Source organism: Chamaea fasciata, unplaced genomic scaffold (genome assembly GCF_029207755.1).
Source record: "Chamaea fasciata isolate MVZ Bird 193981 ecotype frontalis unplaced genomic scaffold, bChaFas1.0.hap1 SCAF_7, whole genome shotgun sequence".
Classification (NCBI taxonomy): domain Eukaryota; kingdom Metazoa; phylum Chordata; class Aves; order Passeriformes; family Sylviidae; genus Chamaea; species Chamaea fasciata.
Genome location: NW_027094092.1, coordinates 8,826,846 through 8,849,198, shown reverse-complemented (window position 1 = coordinate 8,849,198; position 22,353 = coordinate 8,826,846). Strand labels below are relative to the sequence as shown.

Sequence of the window (22,353 nt, the reverse complement as noted above, 5' to 3'; positions counted from 1 at the left end):
TTAGAAGAAAAGGATACTACCTAAAGCTGACAATGAACCAGATCATGAACCAATATAGCTGTAGCCTGTCTTTGTTGCATCAGGGGTTGTTTTTTACTAATAGGGGAAAGCCTCTTCCTGCATCTGGAACATATGATTTGTCCACACTGCATTTGTCGGGCAGACTTAGGTTCCTGTTAAGCCTAATTAATCTGCACCAAAGCAAGCTACATCTGCACAGCACAGCTCTTTGTGACAATGTGCATTTTATTATCAATATTGAAAGCATAGAATGTTCAAGGCTTATTAGGTCCTTGTTTATAACATTTTCATGGACACTTCTCTACTCCATATTAGCCTGGACGTCCTCCAGTCCTCTCACACTGGTTTGTGTCCCAGCAGGAGAGACCTTTCTGAAGCCTTCCAGAATTCAGATCTCAAACCTTTCAAAAGACCTGCAAACTGCCAGAGCTCTCTAATCAAGGCTGCCCAAAAAGCAAACAGAGGAGCACCGTAAAGGCTCGTTACATTATGGCACCCAGATAAAAAGAAATATTTCAAAAATTAAAAAATAAAACAAACCCTTTCAATCTTCCAATACCAGGAGGAAGCCAAAAGTTGCAACCAGAATTGAGGAGAGAAACTTTTTGTTGTGAACTTGAAGCAAATAACAGTGAATACTACCCACAAGTCCCACCCATGCCCAATGGGCATCATCCACCAGAAAAGAATCCATAATGACCCAGCATTTAACAATGCTGAATTACAGGGGAAAAGAAAAACCCAACAAAATGTGTATTTAGAGATCTCTAAGAACATGGAAAGCAAACACAGACGTCATAAAAATGCATAAGGTTCCACTGGTGTGAGTAAGAGGAATTAGCCACTCTAGTTCTCACTTTGCTCAGGAATTGGCTCAAAGAATACCATAAACTTATGAAAAAGTGCAGAGACCATTTCAGAAGATCACCAACAGGCAGGGTGTCTTAATCAAAAACTCAGCAAAGACACACTCTTAGCAGAGCAAAACAGCTTCCTCAAAACATCATCCAGACCACAGCACTGAGGGCGCTAAATCTCTGCTCAGCACAAGCTGCTGCTCTCCTCCACTCCCAGTGCAAACCAGCACCCACCTTCCCAGCACCCAAACCAAACAGCATTCCAGCATGGATGTTGTACCTGTGACAGCAACTTGTCTTAGTTTGGAAAGACAGGTGTCTGCCAGGGAAAGCTGGAGTTTCCCTTGGAATGGAGAATGTAAACTCCCTCCCTCTGAATTACTATAATTTTGAAATTAAGGGGCTTTCAGGCAAAGATATGGGAATAGGAATAACAGTTCTTTACTAGGAATATTAAAAATGTAGTAGTACAGAAAAGCAAACGAAGAAAAAAGAGAAAACCCCTGACAGAGTCAGAACATGACCTGACACTCTGTTGGTCAGGGTGTTGGTAGCAATCCAATAAAGTCCTCCTGGAGTGACAGATGTGGCTCTGTTGGAGTAGAGATGACCCTTTAGAAGGGTCCAGTGGTGTTGAGATGGGTCCAGTCTTCCTCTGGGAATCCAGTGCAAACAGGCTGTCCTGATGTTCTGAATCTCAGCATTTATCCAGGTAGGAAAGCTTGGCTCCTCCCCCTGGAGGGAACATCTCCCCATGGGATTATGCAATTGTATCAGCCCTGCAGTGAGCCTCGATGGCCCATTAACAGCAGATATCCCCTGGAGGGAGGATGGGTCCTGGAAGAGATAAAGAACACTGCCCCACCTGGTTTTAACAGCTGGCCCAATGACAGAAGGCACCCACCCCCTCCCCCCCAGAGTTATGAGATAAAGAAAAACAGCTCTTCAACTGGTTTCAACAGACGGGAATAGAATACATCTTGCATTGCAACTCAAGACACAGCTACAAAAAGCTTAAGGAGTTTCAGCTTGTACATGAAAAATCTGTTTGCTCCTGACTTTTTGTTCACTTGTTTTCAAAATGCAATTTCATTATATTTGCACATCTAATAGTTAAATACTCTTCAGTTTTGGATTTGAAAAAATATTTTTCAAGTATTGAATGCTTAATAAAAATTTAATAATAAAAATTATATATACTTCACTATCTTAATGTTTTTAAGTGCAAAAATATTCTTCAAAAGGTTATAGAATTAATAAGGAAAATATTATGAGTTTAATAAAAATAGCATGTAATATTGCATAACTATATCCCTGTAGGCAAGTAGGAATATGCAGCACTGACTGCATGAATCCATTCTGCTTGAGGGATTCTCATGTTACATACAGCATTCCAAATGCCTTGGCACTTCTGCCTCTTAACCACTGCTGAATACCTCTTTGTTTTCCATAGCCAGGAAAAAGTAGTTTCTTTTTAAAGTAACTAACCTCTCTGAATTAGGGGATGGGTTTTCATGAATACAAAGAACTGTAAGAATATTTGCATTGTTATTTTAAAAAGAAAGATGCAAAACTTTCAGATAAACATTTTCGAGATAAATAATATTTTCACATATCCACATGGGGAGAGATTTGTAAAGAGTTCCTGTATTCACATAGGCACTCCAGCAAAGCAGTAGGTTTTAAAACAGGAAGAGCAGTGCTCCCCACTGCTACTACATCTCTTCTGCAGAGCACCTCACTGTTATCCAGCTTTTCTTTTTCTCATCTGTTACAGATTCTGTTTGTAAACAGTATTTTTTTTCTGCTTCACCCTCTTGTTACATTACAAAGAGTGGCAGCCTAGCACAAAGTCTTCAGTTTTTGATTCATTATTATGATTCAAGTAGTATGATACCTTAGGAACAAGACCTGTCACAGAAATAATTTCAGGTAAGATCCTTATGAAAGCTAAACTTAGCAAAATTTAACTATCAAAAGTCCAAAATATACTCAGGAAAACTTAATCAACTCTGTGTGTCATGTTAAAACAAGCAGAAAAGGAAACATTTTAATTAAAGAATTTAAATATTCAAATTCATCATAGCTTTTGCAGAAAAGAGGGAAAAAACCCAGCAAAATTACTGTTCTTGGTTAAGACCCCAAGGACATAAAATAAACAATATTTAACAGGGCTCAATTTTCATTTGTCTTTGAAATAATGAATAATAGAATAATAATGAAATGACATAAAGGTTTCTATAGTAGCTGGCAATATCATGAATTGCCTAGTAAATTTTGATTCCTTAACTGCAATAATTTTGATTCCCACTGTTGACTTAGTGACCTGAAATAACTATGGTACAAGTCTCATTTTCCTGCTTGTATATCCACCATACTTGTGTGCCATGGGGTTCTGACTGAGGGGCCAGAAGTACTGGCTCAGTGATCTGCTGCAGCTCTGCTCCCTCAAAATCATTGGACATTACCTCAAACTGTGCAGTTTTACTCCATTCTGCAGGTCAGGGCAGACAATAGATTACTGTGACTCAACAGTGTCAGCATTTCACTTCTTATTTAAGTCAACATATTATTGTTTCCTGATACACAGTAACAAAATACAGGAAACGTAATGAAACAGTTGCTTGCTGTTATTGGGCAGAGAATTGGGAGGCAGGCTCCGAACTATTAATTCCTTTCCATACTGCAGAAGAAACAGGGTTCATACTTGATACTTCTTTTTTTTTTTTTTTAAAAGCACCAGTTATTTTACAAATGGCAATTTCAGAACAGATAATATTATGTATTTCTTATTAATAAAGATTTACAGCACAAGAGGAACTGATCAGCCTGCTTGCTGACTTACAAAGCATGCAGGGCAGCACAGAAACAGGCAGCAGTCAAACAGAATTAAATACCTGAGGCCATTTTCTTGAAGGAACACTCAAGAAATGAGTGAAAGCACCACTAAGTTTCTGTGAGGATTTTCAAGCACATTAGTGAAATGGCGTTTTATTTCTATAACTTTATTCTCCTTAGATCTCTATCATCAACAATTCTTCATTCTAAGAAAATTTATGGTAGGTGTTATGGTTTAAACCCTGCCAAGCATCACATAGCCTCTTGCTCACTGCCCCACCCATGAGAGCAGCAGAAGAATCAGAAGGGTAAAAACAAGAAAACTCATGGGTTGAGATAAAGACAGTTTATTAGGGAAAGCAAAAGCTGTGTACACAAGCAAAGTAAAACAAGGAATTCATTCACTACTTTCCATGGGCAGGCAGGTGTTCAGCCATTTCCAGGAGAGAAGGGCCCCATCATGAACAATAGGTACTTGGGAAGACAAATGCTATCACCCCAAACATCCCCCCCCCCTTCTTCCCTCTTACCCTTTTTCATACCCTAAGCCTGATGCCATATGGTGTGGAATATCCCTTTGGTCAGTTGGGGTCACCTGTCCTGGCTGTGTCTCCTCCCACTCTCCCAGGCACTCCCAACTCCCTCACCAGTGTGACTACAAAAACCAGAGAAGGCCTTGGCTCTGTGCAAGCCTCACTCAGCAAAAACAAAAACATCTCTACAGTATCAGCCCTGTATTCAGCACTAATCCAAAACACATCCTCACACCAGCCACTGTGAAGAAAGTTAACTCTACCTAAGCCCAAGACAGCACAATAAGATGGCAAAACCAGTGTCGGTATGATTACATACAATGTGAGCCTTGTTCCCATTTTATTTGTGCAAAATTGAAGGTCTTCTTTTCTTTCTTTTCTTTCTTTTCTTTTTCCCTAAACCAATAGTTATTGCAGGAAAATACAAACAAAATATGCTGCCATTGACACTAACCACCTGCTGATTTTACAGCAGGGAAATGTTTCAGATTCTGTTTAGCTAAGAACTCAGCGTGGGGTGTGTTTGTTTAGGTGTGAGAGAAAGCTTAACTAAAACAGTTTCTCAGCAAATGTATCTAGTGGTATTAAATTCTGGTATAAGTTTAAAACAGTAGCAAAGGTAGGAAGAGCTTACTTTTATGAGGTTACACCTCTTTCAGCTGTAGTAACACACTAATGGTCAGAAAGCAAATTTTGTTTTCAAAATATGAAACAGAATTTTAAATATAAATTCAGGAAATAACCTAAACACAATAATGTACTTCTAGAAAAAATATAAGCTAATTGAGGAAAACAGAACAAAAGTTACTTTCAGATGTTACCCATCTGAAATGACTACATCAGTAATTCTCTAAGACAGTCTATCCTCTGCATCTTTGAAAGGACTAGTGCAACAGAAAAACCTCCATTCCTTCCCAGTGCTTTTCATTTAATCATAATGTATTTCCCTTTTCCAAACTGTTGGTGAGGAATAAAGAAAACATACACTGAATGCTTGAACAAAGCATAAACCACTAATGTTGCCATGAGAAAATGCTGCAGGTATCTCTTTCCCTGGCCATATGTTCCCACATCCTTTGCCCTAGCACACACACTTGAGATAAGATGTGCTGGGACAGCAGGGCATTCCACTTAAGTGAAAACACAGCCACACAGACCCTAAGACTGGGCAGGTATGTTGGGGCTTCAGGCCTGAATGGGACAGGACTACTGCTAGACATTCCTCGAGCTTTAATTGCAGCATCAGTCTCATAACAGGGTTTTACACAATTAAAGGATGGCAACAGACCACATCTGCCAGCAGCAGCCAAAGATCTCCTTGTTACAGGGCATTTTAAAAGTTTTCTAGCCAATAACACATTGCTAAAGCTTACAGACAATTGTTCTAGCCAATCACTGAAAGCACACGTACACCTGCTTTGAACAATGCTTGCTTGTATGCTTTCTGTTAGCAATAAACAATATTCCAATATTCAGCTTGAATTTTTTTACTCTCTTGCTAAGCATATTTTTCTGCAGCCTTTCCTAGCAAAATCTAAGATTCAGACTATTTTTTATGTCCTTTCTTGCTGTACTATCGTAACTTTTCCTAGTTTCAAGCCTTGTAGTTATAGCTAATTCTAAATTTTTCAGCTCTTTCTGTTTCTGGGGCCTGCTTTCACAGCTTTCTGAAAGCCTCATTACCTTTAATATTTCCCACAGGCAGGAAGGCCAGGTACCTCCTTCAGCAGCAACAAAGCTGGCAGGTCTGTGGAAGCTCAGCTTTACTGGGCTGGAAGCAGAGCCAACAGGAAGCACTATCCTCCGTGGCAGAAGAGGAGCCAGGCTGCTCCTCATGAAGACATGGCAGGCTGCACAGAAAATACACCAAAGCTGTGCTAGAAAGCTATCCAAAGCTATAGATAATACATTGAGCTCACACAGCACCTAGTGCCAACTCCCAGATGGATGAAGAAGCTGTGCATTGCTGGCCTCCTCACTACTGTGCCTTGGCTCCATCTCTCTCAGCTCAGAATCCGACAATCCCAACATAACAGAAAAAATTAATCCTCTCATCCTGTCATTGTCTGGAATAGATATATGGTTCTTCAATGTCCAATAGTGCCAATGGTTTTGTACTAGTGGGATGTGCTCAAAAGAGGAAGCACCCTCTTGCCCCCAGAACCCAAACAAAGCCCTAATGGAATGAAACTGTTCAGTAACTGTTTTGGAAGAGAGTCAGTGAAGGTATTTTGAAAAATGTCCATGCAGAAATAAAAACTGATGTAACAGTAAAATGCAGTCTCAGAAAGTGTGTCTAAAATTATCACATTTTCTATTTCAAGAAGCTCAATTCTAAGTGAGTGCAATTTCGCATAGCTTTGTGGGAATTCTGTATTAGCTGAAAATTCAGTTATTGAACCATAGAAATTCACATTTGAGCAGAAGAGATAGACTCAAATTCTATATATGCCTGAGAACACCAGCATGTTGGGTAGTAACAGAATTGTTTTGTAATGCTGCCTTTTATCAGTAAAGCTAAGGAGAAAAAAACTAAAAACCAATGACTGCCCCATGAAAAATTAGGAGAGAAGTATTTTATAAACCTTTGTTAGTTTAGCTGTTATGAGGCTATTACCTAACTACCCCATACTAATTTTATTGGCTCACAGCAGATATACTTTGAAAGTATTATGTTACCCACATAAACTATGTATACGGTTCCGAATGTCAGCTTAATCTGTCTGTGGGAAGCATAATGGATGGTTCCAGAACAGAGGTGGTGTATATAAATTATGCAAGGTATTTTCTAATCCCCATAATATTTCAGTGAATGGGACAGTCATTATGTAACAAATGTCTCCTACTCCTTCCTGACAGATGGGACAGGAACATTATTGCTTTTCCTGTTCCTTCAGGGCAGGTCACTCTCTCAGTTCACTACAGTAACATAGCCACTAATTTTAAAGGCCTCATCATTCATTCAGATTTCAGTATTTCATTGTGGTTGAAAAGCTACCATTTTCCATTTTTTTCATATGAAGTTAATTACATTTTACCACAGGAGTGCCAAAGGAATAAGAAAGTCACCAAGATGAAGTCTACAACCGTGTATATGATGAACAATTTTGTTGGTAATACCAAATTTCTATTTGCTTTTTCTTAAGAATTGCTTGTGAACCACTGTGAAATATTCCAAACATCTTAGTCTCCTATTTACACAAGAACAGATTTGCACTCAGAGCCAGGAGTATAAATATCTGCATCAAGTGGACAACTGCCACAAACTCCCTGTATCACTCTGCAGTTTGATTTTTCTGTGCTTCACTCAGCAGACTGACACCAACATTATTTACTTTCTTTGCAACTTAGTTAAAATATATAATTTTTGGAAAATAACTCTTAATTGAGCATGTGTTACATTTAAATCAAGAATTTCACAATCCAAAACCATGTTGTGGCAGTAATAATGCTGCTTTAAAAAAAAAAAAAAAATTTGGTATGTCCAGAAGTACAGGCGGGCCTATAGATTGATTTTGTAAAAATGTATTAAAATAATATAAATAGCATGGCAGTTCATAATACACGGAATTCCTATTTTTACCATTATATATCATAATCTCTCTTCTCTCAACACATTGCTCTAGTTGGACCAAACCATTTCAGTCATGCTGTATGCCTGTGACAGGTTCAGAAGGGGAGACTGAAAGAATCAACATTTCCAATCCTTGCGGTGACAATTCACACTACAAAATATGAAGCTAAATACAAAGAGAAATGAAAACCTAAGGTCTCTTCTAATATTGTTGGATAAAAGTCCCTTCCAGACCTTGATCAGTAGCTGAACATTTTACCTCACATACTCGTGCAATGTTCTCTAAACACTGAAGTCACAAACTTCCAAATGAAGAGCAAAATCCCTGAAAGTTCAGCAAAGTGCCTGAAGTTTTGTAGAGACAACGATACAACAGGTGTGTTACAATGGAATGTCACAGCTTCCAAGATGATGAAAAACCCTTGCATTTTAAGAAGCTCTGTATTTTAGGCTTATTTGGATATGCCTTTATGAAGGCTGAAGGAAAAAAAACTCCATCCCACACACAGGTTATTTTTCTGTAGTTAGAAGACAGAGGAAAAAAATTCTTTCACCTTCTGGGTTTCTTTTTATCTATTATTTTTAATTGCTGTTGAAAGAAAATAAAAAAATTAACATAGGAGCATCATCTTTGCCAAAAAACATTAATTCTCATTGTCTTCTGAGAACCCAAATACTTTTCAAGATGTCTCTTTTGCTAATACATACACTGTTTTAAAATAAGATTTGTGATTCAGCTAATCCATTTCTTAGGCCAACTACATGAGATGAAGTTTGGCATTTTTCCTCACCTCTGATACCTTCTAAAAGGAGTAAGAATTTGTTGACTTGTGGTCATCAGACTCAGTGATGGAAAAATAATACGCTGTCATTTCTTCCAATTTATAGTGCAGAAGTCAAGTTAGTTGTTAGGAGGCTATTGCCTAACTACCCCATACTAATTTTATTGGATCACAGCAGATATACTTTGAAAGTATTATGTTATCCACATAAACCAATTTTATATTTCTATAAATCATTGTCTTCATTTAATATTGCTTATAATTTGTTGAGTCTTCTCAAATAGCAATTACCATGATAATGCAGTTATGGCATGTGATATAGCTTTGCAAAGGAAATGCAAAAAGGACTGAACAAAGTTCATGGCAAAAGGCATTTGGAATCCATGAGCTCAAAGAATTTAGATCAGCATACCAGTTAAATTGTGGTGAAACAAAAACACATGCAAGTGTTTAGAGATCGTGCTCTAGTACAATGCACACATACCCAGAGAAGAGGGCCAGTTCACTGAAGCATTACAAATCAAAATGCAATCACTTTCTTGTGCTTAAAGTGCTCTACGAGGAACTGAAAGTTTAATGAGCAAGGTGGCTTTAATTGCTTTTTTCTAAATACCTGGCCCACAAAATAAACATACCTGCCTTTAAATGCTCCATATTCCAAACTTTCTACAGTAAATATTCTCTGTTGGAATTTTCTATTCATGGAATTGGACTATAAAGAGAGATATAACATCTCTAATACATTGCAGACACCATACTCTTTTCAAATATCCTGACTTTGCTAGAGGCTTTAATGACAACAGTGAAACATCTTAGATACCACTGGGACCAATGTGACAGTTCCATGCACAGGGTCCAGTATTTTCCTACTTTAATTAGTGGCGAGTGCATGCTCACCAACCTGAAAGTTACTGTAGTAATTCCAGATTCAAGCAGATGTCCAAGGACCAGTGGAGTGTGCATGTGCATGTGTTTGGATAGTGCACCTTCTTAAATTGCTTCTTTTAGTCCTTTGCAATTTATTTCATGTTTCCAACAATCTTGAACTGGCAGTGTCAGCAACACATTTTTGACATCACTGAACACAGAGAATTATTTAAGTCATTTTTCCCCTTGTCAGATTGAAAAGGAATAAAAATTGTCATATGTAGGAAGCCAGGACAAAGATAAAATCTAAGAGGGCTTGACATAGAAGCAAGGTGTGAAGATGGGAATTTTACATTACTAGAATTAATACCATAGGAATCATTCCTCAGTCACTTAAACAATTTTTTTTTTCACATAACAAATTTCTTTCATAGAAATGCACAGTCCTACACATTTGTATGGTCTTCAAAAAACAAGTCCAGTGTTTCTTCTTGCTTTGGAGGAGATATTGTCCATTACACTTTGCACCAAAATTCATGCTTTACCTAGCTCAATTACAGCCAGTGCCACAAACCCAATTGTTTCCAAAGGAAGCAGTATTAAGTCTGATCCAGATAAAACCTTTCTCACATTTATTGGATTGACTGCAAAAGTCTTGAACAATGGTAACATCAAAACATTACAGTGGCAGTTTTGTCATTATGACCCACATGCTCCACACTTCTCTCTCGTGTTCTACACTATGCTCACTGCTCAGAGATCAAGCTCATGAGGTGTGAAATAGCATGCCAAATTTCATGGTGGGGAAGGGCACACACCAGCCCTTCCTCTTGCCTTCCTCGTTTTTTCCCTACCAGGCCATATGCTTGGTCCTCCTAGCCAAAAAACTATTGCTTGAAATAAAAAAGCATATTTTAGGAACACACAAAGTCTCTGCAAAGGATTGCAAGTAAGCAATGAAAACCACAAAAGGTGTTGATAAATTATCTTATTAACTTGACAGTCTTATCATTACAGAAAACAGAATCTTTTTTTAATTGTTTCAAGCTTCCATTTCTTGCTATTGGATCTTATTTGTGTCTTTTGGGTTAAATGATAGTTTGATATGCTGTTTGCAGGTGGAGGGTGTTGTCACTGAATTTTGACACATTTAAAAATAGGGAAAGTCCTTGATTACTTCAGCAGTATTAAGAAATTCTAGTTTTACATACAAGAAATTATTTTCTGCATTATAGTCATCCTTCTGTTGCCTTGATGTATAATATCTTTGAAGCTGAACAGGATTTTTTACATATTTATGAAGAATAAAAGGAAAGGTGCTTTTGCTGCATTAGGGAGAAAGCAAACCTCTTAACAAAAAAGCAAAACGCAAATAGGAGGCGAATTCAGTGCTCAAATCTATTTGAAGCAAATAAGTGATGGGTCAGATTATTTCATTGGTATGATCAAAAAATGCCATCATCTCACTCAAAAGTGTGTAGAAGATCTAGACATTAATTAAATTATGACATTTACTTGCATATCACTTCCAATGCATGAAGATCCCTGCATAGCTGAGAAGACCCTTAGTTTCCTATATATACTTCATATTTTTGCCCTAAAACCAAAGCTTGAACAAGGCAAATTATAGAACACCTGAAGTCAGCGACTTACACTTCAACATGAAGAATGATGAGTCTGTGAGAGACAACAGTACACAATTTTGTCAATATCATAATGATTTAAAAGCCTTTTCTCCAGGGCATGGCATCTTTTCCTAGCTGAAAGGGCAAGCTTAGGCTATTGCAATGTTAAGCAGCTGATGAATGACCTTGCTGTCCCACTTGTTTTAGGGATTGATCATGTCCAATTAATTCCTAGAAGAAATCAATTGTTCTTACCTAGCTCATTTACATTAATAAGAAAGTATTAATGACTCCACTGCCTATAAGTATTGGAAAGAGAGGCTGCATTCACATTTCAGCCTACTGGTCTTTAAAGAGGATTCATTATCTCCTCCTATGAGAGCAAAACAAACACAAATTTTTTCCCAGTTACTCAGCATTAAAACCCAGTGTTTATCTAGGTATTTAACTGATTATTGAATCATATAGCAAATAGTCTTGCCTTGTTAGCTTATCCTTATGGGTGTAATTTTTATTATACATGATAGAAAGCAAATGATAATTTTCTTCCATTGCTAACTTCATTTGGAGAGAAGAGCCATGCACAGGAACCCAAGATCACAATGATGATTTCCTGTTCTGAGTCCAACACACTGTAAGAGGAACAATGATACAAATGTGCAGGTAAAAGCAGTACATATTTCATTACTGAAAATTATCCTTAGGTAAACATTCAAACAATGTTTGTGGTGGGATCTAAAACTCATGACAATTGCCAAAAATCTAAATAGCGCTTTATCAAACGCTGTGATTTGTGTGTTTGTGAGCTACACACTATGAATAGTCCATGTCCGAGCAATCATCCTGAACATTCTTTCCAGTGGAAGAAATATAATAGGAAGGTGCAGTTCAAGACAGGATTCAGAATTTGATTGCTACGTTTTCTGTTCAGTGCATACTGCTATGATTTCTGGTAAAATGTACTAGTTAAGTGTTACAGTAAATTGATCACATAACGCTATGGAATTTATCATGTAATAGAAATGGAATTTAAGAGCTGCATAGCTAATATTATAAATAAAATGGGCCTTTGGATAGAGACACTTAGAGGATATGGTTTATATTATTACCTGATCCTAGATTACATTAAAGAGCTGGTAAAATTAGAATTGCAAGGACAAAATAAACTTTCACTAGGATTTTTCATTTGGGAACTTCTGACTGGCTAATACAACTATGGGTGTTCACTCCCTGCATCTCTTCTGCTTCTAGAAATGGCCCTTGAGCTTGGATTCCCCCCTTGGATCAGAAGTCCAGGAATATCTGTGCAGTGAGACTCTACTGCCACCCTCTGTGGTATCTGAGAGGAACCAAAATGTAAATAAAACACCAACCACTCTAAAAATTTAGGGACGCAGATACCTAGCTGTGAAAGAACTGACACAAAGGAAAACTATTGGCTTATAATTAAATATTTAAAACAATAACAGTAACTCTAAGGTAGTGGCACACAAGGAATTAAAGTGGTGTTGCCACGTGAATGACTTCAATATTGAAATAGTAGCTACTTTAACCAGCTTAACATCTTTGTAGGCTACCTTTGAAAAATGATCAAAGAGAATGCACCTTAACTCTTTGTTTATCTCTGGCCTAGTTCATTGCTACAGTCATTTTCTTATCCTGAGACTTTTTAAAAAGGAGTACATAGGGGAGAACAAACATGCAAATTTTTTTCCACATTGTCTGGCATCTCTTAATCTGAAATTCAGTACGGCGCATAACTGATTAAGAAAGGATACGTTTGAAAAAAAAGCCCATTTAATTCCTCATGAGACAGATACAATACTGAGAGCAAACTGCCTCTGCGAAGGATTTATATTAATTATTACCTGATAAAAAGCTAGTTTTCCAGACCATACTTGTGATTATTCAAATCTATTTTATACCAGGGCAGATAAGATGCTGTTCCTTTAGTCTCACCTCTGTGAGACCAGCCCCTATTTAAATAAACAGTATCCTACTCTGCACAACTACATTTCTCATTTACTACCTTAATATTCTTGCCTGTTAAACCACTGATCAATGTGGTCATTAGGGCACAGAGAGGATGAGTGCTTTAGAAGAGCAGCCAACATCAAATTAAAACTCTCCTGGATCTTGTTCTAATCACAAAATTACCAACCTAATGCTGTCTCCACCAGTAGCAAAGCCATTCAGTTCTGGTGAAGGGAAAATCTACCCTTTCCCAATGGGTCTTCAAAAGTGAGCAGCCTTCCACCTTTTCTCCTCACCCTTTCCACCTGCATTTTATTTATTTTTCTGTGATGCTACGCAATAAATAAATCACCTTCTCAAGTACAGAGCGCCCATGCTACTGCTGTTTGCTGTATTCTGAATGGCAATGGTGTAGGACCTTTGCCAGCACTCTGCAATGGGTCATTCATTCAAACTGTTCACAAGGAATAGAATTTAGCTTTAAATCTTCCATTTTTCAGAAACAGCAGAACCAAAATTAGCCATACAACTTTAACTTTCTAGTTAAACAGTATCTGAAAATGTTACTTCCATGTGATTTAAATATTAGTCCGCCTTCGTGACCTAATAAATATTCTCTTACACATGCGAAGAAAAAAAAAGTCATCTTCATGCTCATTGAAAAGAACATTAGACTCTTATTCACCTGTTGGGGGAAAGGTTTTGGGGGAAAGAAGCCTTGTGTGCAAAAAAAAATCATGCTAATGCATTGTCACAATCAGGCTTGCATATTCACCTGAATAGTACAAATTTGTTAATACTGTTTTCATAAATGAACAATTTATTCTACATCATTTATCTTTATTCTAGTATCTGCATACATACTGCGAAACACTAGAATGTATAATTTGCTTTCTTCTAGATTTTGCTTAGTACAAGGGAACAGACACAGTGAAATAAGAAAAAAGGCAACTTTGTATCCAGACATCTCATAGTATGTCACTTGTGGCGTTACAGTTCTGTTTGACAAGGAGTAAATTGTTTTTTCTTCCTTGAGAAAAAAAAAATCAAACATCAATAGCAGGAAAATGTCTTAGCCGTTAATTGGACAAGAGCCTCCTGATGCATTCCACAATCCCTACCAATCTTCTAAAGCACAAGCACAGCAGTTTCCTCAATCATCATTTAATAAATAGCAGAGATCTGCTTCTCCTCATTAAGGAGGGAAAAAAAAAAAAGCAGGAAGGTGATTGTGGAAGAGGCCTTAGCCTGTCGTTTACAGTATCTTGCTTCTCATGATAGTTGAAGTTGTCAAGAGTTTGCACATATGAGCTGCAAATATATAGAGGGAGGAGGTTGCAGACATCATACTTTTTCCTTTTCTGTTTACACTTTTATTAAAAATGGAGTTCCAGAAAAAATTCAACATTCACACAGCTACCTGGAGAACTCAGCAAGCATGCTGAAATAATAGGGAATGTGAACCAGTGTATTTGTTCAATGAATACCATATGGATTTTGGAATTTGGTAATCAGGGATCTGGCATCTCTTTAAAATGTATTTGGGACAGATTGGAACATTTTTTGTGTAATTGCTACAACCAGGTGCTTTTGTCTCACTGAGGTTAAACTACCTTTTAGTCTCCCTGTTTCTGTAAGGAAGACAGAATTGGAAATGAGTATGTAAGGTTTATAGTGGCCTGTCTCCTGCCTGTCTATGCCCATGATTATTTCTTTACTTTCTTAATAAAGTCAATGATGGGCCTATTACTAGCTATGCCAATAAAAGATTCTGTGGTTGTACTTAGTTAATAAAAGGTGTAATATACATTACTTGAAAGGAAGATATAGGTCTTCATGAACTGAATTTTGTAAGACAAAGCTTATCATAAAGCAAGACATTAAATACTGCAAGAAACTCCCTACAAGGATCTGATTTATTCTAGAAATAGTTAAGAGACTTAATTTACAGTGAATATTCTAAGTATAATTATATCTAACCTGACAAGCAAAACTAAAACTTAATTCTCATTGAAATTTGTCCCAGAGATTCAGGTACAGTACCTGGAAACAGTAGGTTTTAATAGTTGAGGTTTGGTTTGATACCATAACATTTGTAAGGTTATTGCAATATTTGATAATCACCCTTAATGCATTTCTGGGGAGAAGCAAATAACTTTGCCTAGCATCTTTGGGTATATTATTCATCAGGAACCTCTGATGGCAGAAAGTATTCTAACAGACAAAAAAATCTTATGCCTGTTAAAAGCGTTAAGAGCAAGCTCAAGTGCAGAGTTTCCACACCAAATGCCAAAACTACGTAACACAGGGAACTGTGGCTAGACAACATAAATTCATACTTCATGCTTTACACTTCTAAGCAGTTTTAAACACTGACAGATTTCAGACAGATTTTTAGACAGGTTTTTTTTTTTTTTTTTTTTTTTGATACCACAGAATACTGACTCAGTCAGGAGGTCCACTGATATTGGTGTCTTTTAAGACTGATCCCAACTTCCAGAAGGGGCAACAACTCCATTTAAGACAGAGCAAGACAACTGCCACAGTTGTACTTTTAGAGTATGTTCATCCACAGATCTCCATAACGTCATTGTCTCACTGATGTGACGTAGCAAGGAATACAAAGAAAACACCTGTATTTTCTTGATAGGTTAGTAGCATGTCCTTCTAACTATATGAAGGTTGCTACCCCTAAGTATCTCCTCTGTTTTAGAATAGGTCAAGAGTAAGAATTTATATATATCTGTAATTACTTCTACACAAGTTCAAACAAGCATAATTTCTTTTCCCAGCTAAACAATATTCAATCCTTGTACTAATTGTTTCCATTTCAAAACCACAAGAATATTCCCACTCTAGTTCTGCCATACAGAAATATCTCCCATAGTTATATATACTATTTCTTGCATAAGACATCTTACTACTCCAATTAACTTCAATACAGTTTATACACTTAAGAGCTTGTTTGCTTTCTTTAAACTTACAAGCCTAAGTGAAGAATCTTCTAACCCCTCCTAAAAGGCTTTCCCAACAAAAGATGTCTCAATTGATCTTGAAACTGTGAGAATATAGCCTACAGGAACTCTAACAGGTCCTGCACACAAAAGATTAATGAGTAACTCTTTTGGCAGTAGTTCCGTATGTTTGCCTCATCTTCCCTGACTAGTTTCTTTTTACAGTGCTCACTTTTGGTGATACTAGTTTACTTCTGCACTACAGTACTCATTTTAATGAAGGTGGAAAGGTAGAAACTACCCTGTTCAAGTTTTCCTCACAGAAACAGATAAAAGATAAAATAAAAAAGGGGGATATACTATATATACTATATATCACATATTTTATACATACAATTATATGTTTTGTATAACTATATAAAGTTTTATAAATATAATACATATTACATATACATATAATAAAATAGTTTGTTGATCATTCATTTTTCTGCTTCACAAAGCAATGAATCATGTAACAAATTATGGAAATGGGAAGAAAACCACACAGAACAGCCCACATTTTACCACCATTTTCTTAGGAAATACCCGCATATCATCAAGTAATATAGCAACTAATAAAGACTTTTATTCTAGAACTCCTCAAGAAGCTTTCCAATTGGCTTCCTCTCACTTTCTTCACTAACCCTGGGGCTAAGACATGTGCAAGAGCTACAGAAACATTGCCTTGGCCACCAGAGCAGACAGCCCAATAAAGACAACCACTACTAAAGGAACCCTGAATTTGTGTTTTTCACATTTGAAACTCCACCCACCCTTTGAACTTTTGCTCAGCCTCCAACATTTAAAAAAATTACTACAATGACCATATCTGAACCGCCATATTTTTTAAACAGAAAACTACTCCATATTTGAAGCAAAAAGGTTTTTGTTCATTTTATTACATATAAATCAACAAGTACTGAAAACAAAGATTTTCAGTGTTTAATGACAGCACCATTAAAAGAAAACACCAGGCCTCCCTGAAAGACTTCAGAACCAAATGCTGTCAGAATCATTGTGATCAGCAGTCACAATGGCATTTGTATTTCAACGAAGTGTAGTTGTGTTGTCTTTTGCATCAAATAAAGTTAACCATATTTGCTTGATTTTCTACATTGCTTTTGTGTCCATGCATTGGTAACCTACTTCCATCAGCAAGTCAGCCCACACACTCAGGCCACAGACTTTAAAGTCTCCATCTTGTGTGCTCAGGAGTTTCAGAGCAGCTTGGGTCTGTTCTTTAAGCAGTGCAGATCTCTGACAGAGGCAGCTGAAGCGCTCCTTTAATTCCTCCCAGGACACTTCAGCTTTGTCATGGCAACTTTTAACCCACCGTCCCTGCAAGGGGTCATAGTGCAAGCGGCTTCCCCAGCAGGTTAAGAGGTCCAAATAGGATCTGCTTAACTGCGGATAGTGACCAGCGAGGAAGGCAAGACGGGAACATGGCAGGCAAAGGCAGAAGGCAGAGAATCGCTCCTGGCTGCCCAGCAGCCAGGAAAGCAGGAGCCCGGCCGTGCATCCGTCTCCTGCAGCACTGGCCGGGTACCCGCCTGGGCTTCTCCCTTCCCGATCCGTGTCTCCGGCCTGTCTGAGCAGAGCCAGCGCGGCCGCCACCACCTCGAAGGCGCGGGGCTGGGTCAGCTGCTCCAGAACGCGGCACAGCCACCGCCGCTGCCCCGCGGCCTCCCCGCCCTCCTGCCGCTCCTCCCGCAGCCGGCTCAGCAGCAGCTCTGCCTCTGCCTGCGGCCGCGCCTCCGCCTGCAGCCGTGCCTCTGCCGGCAGCTGCGCCTCGGGCCCGACGGAGCGCGGAGGCGGGCGGCGGGGCAGGGCCAGCAGGCAGGCCGCGGCCTTGCGGCGGGCCAGCAGCTCCAGGCCGCCGGGCTCCGGGCCGGTCCCCGCGCCTAAAGGCTGCAGAAGGCTGCGGAGTAGGCGGCGGCCGGCGGCGGGCGGCAAAGCGCGGTTCTCCAGCAGCGCCAGCCCCAACAGCTGTGGGCAGCGACCCAGGGTGGGGAAGCCGAGCGGAGGGTACGGCTGAGAGCGGCGCAGCCGCCGCCCGAGGGCCTCCCGGAGCTGGGGCCGGGCACAGAATCGGTCATGGAGGTGCTGGAAATAACGCGCCCACTCTAGAGCCCTGTCCAGGGTGAGGGAGTCCCAGTGCCGCACCAACGCGGAGCGAGACACAGCCAGGAGCGCCGGCAGCTGCTCTACCTGCCCCAGCACAGCCTCCATAGCCAGCCTTGGCGCTGCAGGTTGGAGAGAGACCATGCTGAGCCGCGGAGGGATGGCGTTTGTAGCTCTATTGGCTGAGCGGTTACGTCAATCCATGCGGGCCGAGCCGTTGTTAAAAGAGTCGTCATTCGCCTTCCGGCCCGTCGCCCAGCCAGGAGCCGGAAATTGAGCCGAGTTAAAATGATAAAAACCGAGCCGAGAAAAAAAATGATTAAAACCTAGCGCTTTTTTTAAGTAAATAATTTCATTCTCCTTTAGGCCTTTCTTCGTTGCCCTCCTTTAGACGCTCTACAGTAGCTTTATTTCTTTATTATATTGTGTCGCCCAAAACCACGCAGAGGACCCGAGGTGAGGCCACACCAGAGCGGAGGAGGGCAATCACCACCCGCCACCGGCCGGACTGTCTCTGCTAAGAGGCACAGAGCAATATGTAGTATAGTGTTCCTAGCCACCCCCTAAAAAATGAACCTCTTCATGAGCAAAGCTCCCCTTCCCCACCTTTGGGGATATTTCCCAATTTCCGTGATAGCTCAGACCCTGTAAGGCAGCCATACCCGAGCTCAGCAGGGAGCAAGGCTGCCTATGGCTACCCACAGCTCAGTGTGCTGCCAGGGGTTGGGTTCACCCTTCTATCCCACCAATTAATTAAAAATAGCTCATTAGCTATTCCCCAGGACACTTGGCCTTCTCCCAGTACCTGTGCCAAGCTCCTGGATGCCTGCAGGGATAAAGGCAGACACCTGCCCTGGCTGCCTGGGCAGCAGGGCTGCTGGGATTTCCCACACAGATGCCCCAGACGACCTGGTGGAAACATTGTCACAGCTCCTCTCTGCAGGGACAGGAGGTGATGACTCCCGTTCAACCTCTGCTCGCTGTAGGACAAATTTACAGGGCAAGCAAGTTAGGCATGACTTGACACAGCCTATGTGTTGGGGTGACTGTTCTCAGGTGCTTGCCTAATATCCATTGCCTCAAGGGCTTCCACTCAGCTGGGTTACAGGTTCTTTCCCTGTAGGATCATCCACGGACGGCAGGGAGAAGGAATTCTGCTGACCTGAGATATTCTAGAATACGTGGTTTTATTGCATGGGTCGTGGGTAAAAAGGGCCTTGCTTTCAGCCACCAGCCTCGGCTGAAGGAAAGTTTCAAAGAGAGCGAGATGAAGAGCAAGGGGGTATGAGTTAAGAGAGAAGGGAGCCAGGTGGCAGGGGTCAGAGAGCAGGGGGAAGAGGCAAGAGAGCAGGGAATAGAGAGGTAGAAATAAGAGCTAAAAGACGTAGAAGTAAGAGCTAGGAATAGAGAGGTTGAAGTAAGAGAGCAAGGAATAGAGCGGTAGAAGTAAGAGCCAGGAATAGAGGTCGGAAAAGAGAGCGAGGTCCTTGTTACAATGCATTATATCTCTTTTTGTGATTAATATTCTAATTTACAGTGACCAACCAATACAAGACACAAAATCCTATAGAATCTACATATAGCCTATAAGAACTACTACATTACCATACTATGTTATATTTTAAACTCTAAAAACTACTCTTTAGACTTTTCTGTTTTGTTACATTGACCTTTGGTTCCTTAGCCAGCAGAAAGGTATTGTTCAATCAAAAGGGATTCTCCTTTAGCTGGCCAGGCTATTGTTTTCAGATTATATAGTAACTAAGACTCGGTATCCTACAACTCAAAGTAAGTTTCCATTTCTATTATAGGTTTCATATTTTCAGAATCTTTTGCTAAACAATCATATTTATAAGGTTTCCCTGATTCATCTTCCCCAACATTTCCCCTCCATCCTCATCTCCCTGACAGAGCTACACTATGTGTTCCCTCAGAGAGTGGAAGTGAGCAGGCTTGCCCTGGCTTCTGGCAGTTTCCACAGATGCTCCCTGTGCCCCTGTTCCTCAGGGTTGCAGCATTGGCATCTCGGTGCTGGGGCTGGGAGGTTTGGGAGCTGCTGGATCCTCCTCTGGAAGGAGTCCTAGAAGAGAAGGCTAGGCACAGTCCTAGCCACTGGAGCCGGTCTGGAGGCATCAGAGTGGCCTGGTGACTGCCTGGTGAGCCCCTGGTGCCTTTGGCTGAGCTGGGCTGCAGCAATGCCCAGGAGAGGAGTGTGTACACCCTTCTCACCCACAGCCTACCAGGACATGGCCCTGTGTTCAGTCACAGTGAGGACAACACTGCCAACCTGCCTGAGCAACTCCTTTAGCTTTCTGAAAGGCACTAGCAACATCTGGCATAGTAAATGAGGTTTGACTGGAATTTACTGCAGGAACCAACAACAGAAACCAAACTATAATGCTGAGCTACAATACTGTAGGGCAAAGCATAATGCTCTTTGAAAGAGCATTGTGCATCCTCATCTATGGTTGTGTTAAGCTATAGTAAGTGTTCCTCCATTACAACTTTTGGTTGATAACATACCTGGCAAAGAAAGTTGATGAGGAAGTAAGAGAAGTGTCTGTTAGATACAAAGATCTGGGAAGTCATTTTCACAGCTCCCTGAAAACCAGCCCACTTTTCAGTGAGACACTGCAAAACAGTTTCACAAGCCTTGCATTTAATATGAATTGCTGTGCTGTTTTATCTATGCTGAGAAGTCAAGTAAAAGATTCACATGGAGTTTTATGGAACTAGTGAGTTTCTTTACTCTGCTTACAGAGCCAGTAAAATTCACCCTGGCAGGAAATATCAGTTTTGAAGCAAAATTGGTCAAAGTAGCCTGAAGTCTGGGTTTCATTGTTATGTTTTCCTTCCTCTCAGAAGTCATGTTGGCTATAAAATGGTTATACTATTTCTCCTGAACAGAAATTTAGGACCTTGTTTACTCATTCTAACTGGCATATAACTCCAGAATAGTATTTTCATAGATAAGGGGATGTCATTGTAAATTATAAAAATTAATACATTGAGAAAGAGATGTATGATCATATTCTATATCTCTGGCTCTAGTATTCACTTTCTAACTGTAAGGAGATTTGTTTAGTTGCCTCAAATTCTGTGTTAGGCACACTTATCTTACATGTAGTGTAGACTAAACTTGTGAAACATTCTTGTAGAATTTCTTTCTATTTCTGTAACAAACTCTGTGGAAAACTGAGGTTATTAGTCAAGCCACTACCTGTCAGACTATATCACTCCTTCCATATCTTCTGGTAAAGTATTTAGATTTTTTTGTGTGTGTGCCAATGTAATCTCTCAATATCTCAAAAAAGAGCAAGGCTGTGGTGGGTTTTTGGTATAAGAACAGATCAAATTGCATAATAAAGGTGTTGAACCTACTAATTTGTAGATCAGCATGAGCCTCAGATTGTACAAAAGGTATATCTGTCATCAGGGGAATTTCCCCTGAAACCTCTAGGTCCTGCTTGTAGTATATCTTTGTCTTATAGCAATGCCCTTTTGTGGTGAGTTAGGCTAGGATTTTAGTAACTGGTGTCAATGGCCAAGCATCAGTTTTGCAATGCACTAGAGTGAAAATTGTTTGAAACTCAGCAAATTGAAAGAATGCTATATATAACATGTCACTGAGATAAGCTAAACCTCACTTTAATTCACCTATGTCTGTGTAGTAGTTTGAAGGCAAAACAAATGAGAGGCTCCAAGTCAGAGATACAATTAAATAGGAAAAAAGGAAAGAAAGTAAAATAAAATAGATGCAATAATACAAAAGACCACTGACAGAGTCAGAATACAATCTGAGCATAGTGATGGAAGCAGTCCAGGTGAGGTGGTCTTCCTGAAGCAGTGATCCTATAGAAAGGTCTGGTAGCTCTTGTCCTCTGGGAATCTAGTGGGTAAGCGCCCCTCTGGTGTTCAGAGTCTCAGCTTATATCCAGGCTGGAATGCTTGGTTTCTCCCTCTGGGCGGAGCATCTCACAATGGGATGGCGAGTCATGTGATAAGGCCTGATGGGCCCATTAACAGGAGGTAGTCCAGGAGGGGGTTATCTGTGAGCTGTGTAGCAAAGGTGCTGATGGGCCCATTAACAGAAGATAAGCCAGAGTGGAGGAGGCAGGGAACACTGCCTCACCTGGTTTCAACAGTTCTTGAAGATGGTGATAGAATA

The 22,353-nt window shown here is 39.9% G+C and overlaps 1 protein-coding gene across 1 annotated transcript; it reads right to left on the bottom strand.

Moving 5' to 3' along the window:
* Window positions 1-13,972: 13,972 nt before the first annotated feature.
* On the bottom strand, window positions 13,973-18,404 carry FANCF (FA complementation group F). The gene has a single exon (XM_066187482.1). It carries the CDS (start codon window positions 18,327-18,329, stop codon window positions 17,175-17,177), a length of 1,155 nt encoding a protein of 384 aa, XP_066043579.1. The 5' UTR covers window positions 18,330-18,404; the 3' UTR covers window positions 13,973-17,174.
* Window positions 18,405-22,353: the final 3,949 nt, after the last annotated feature.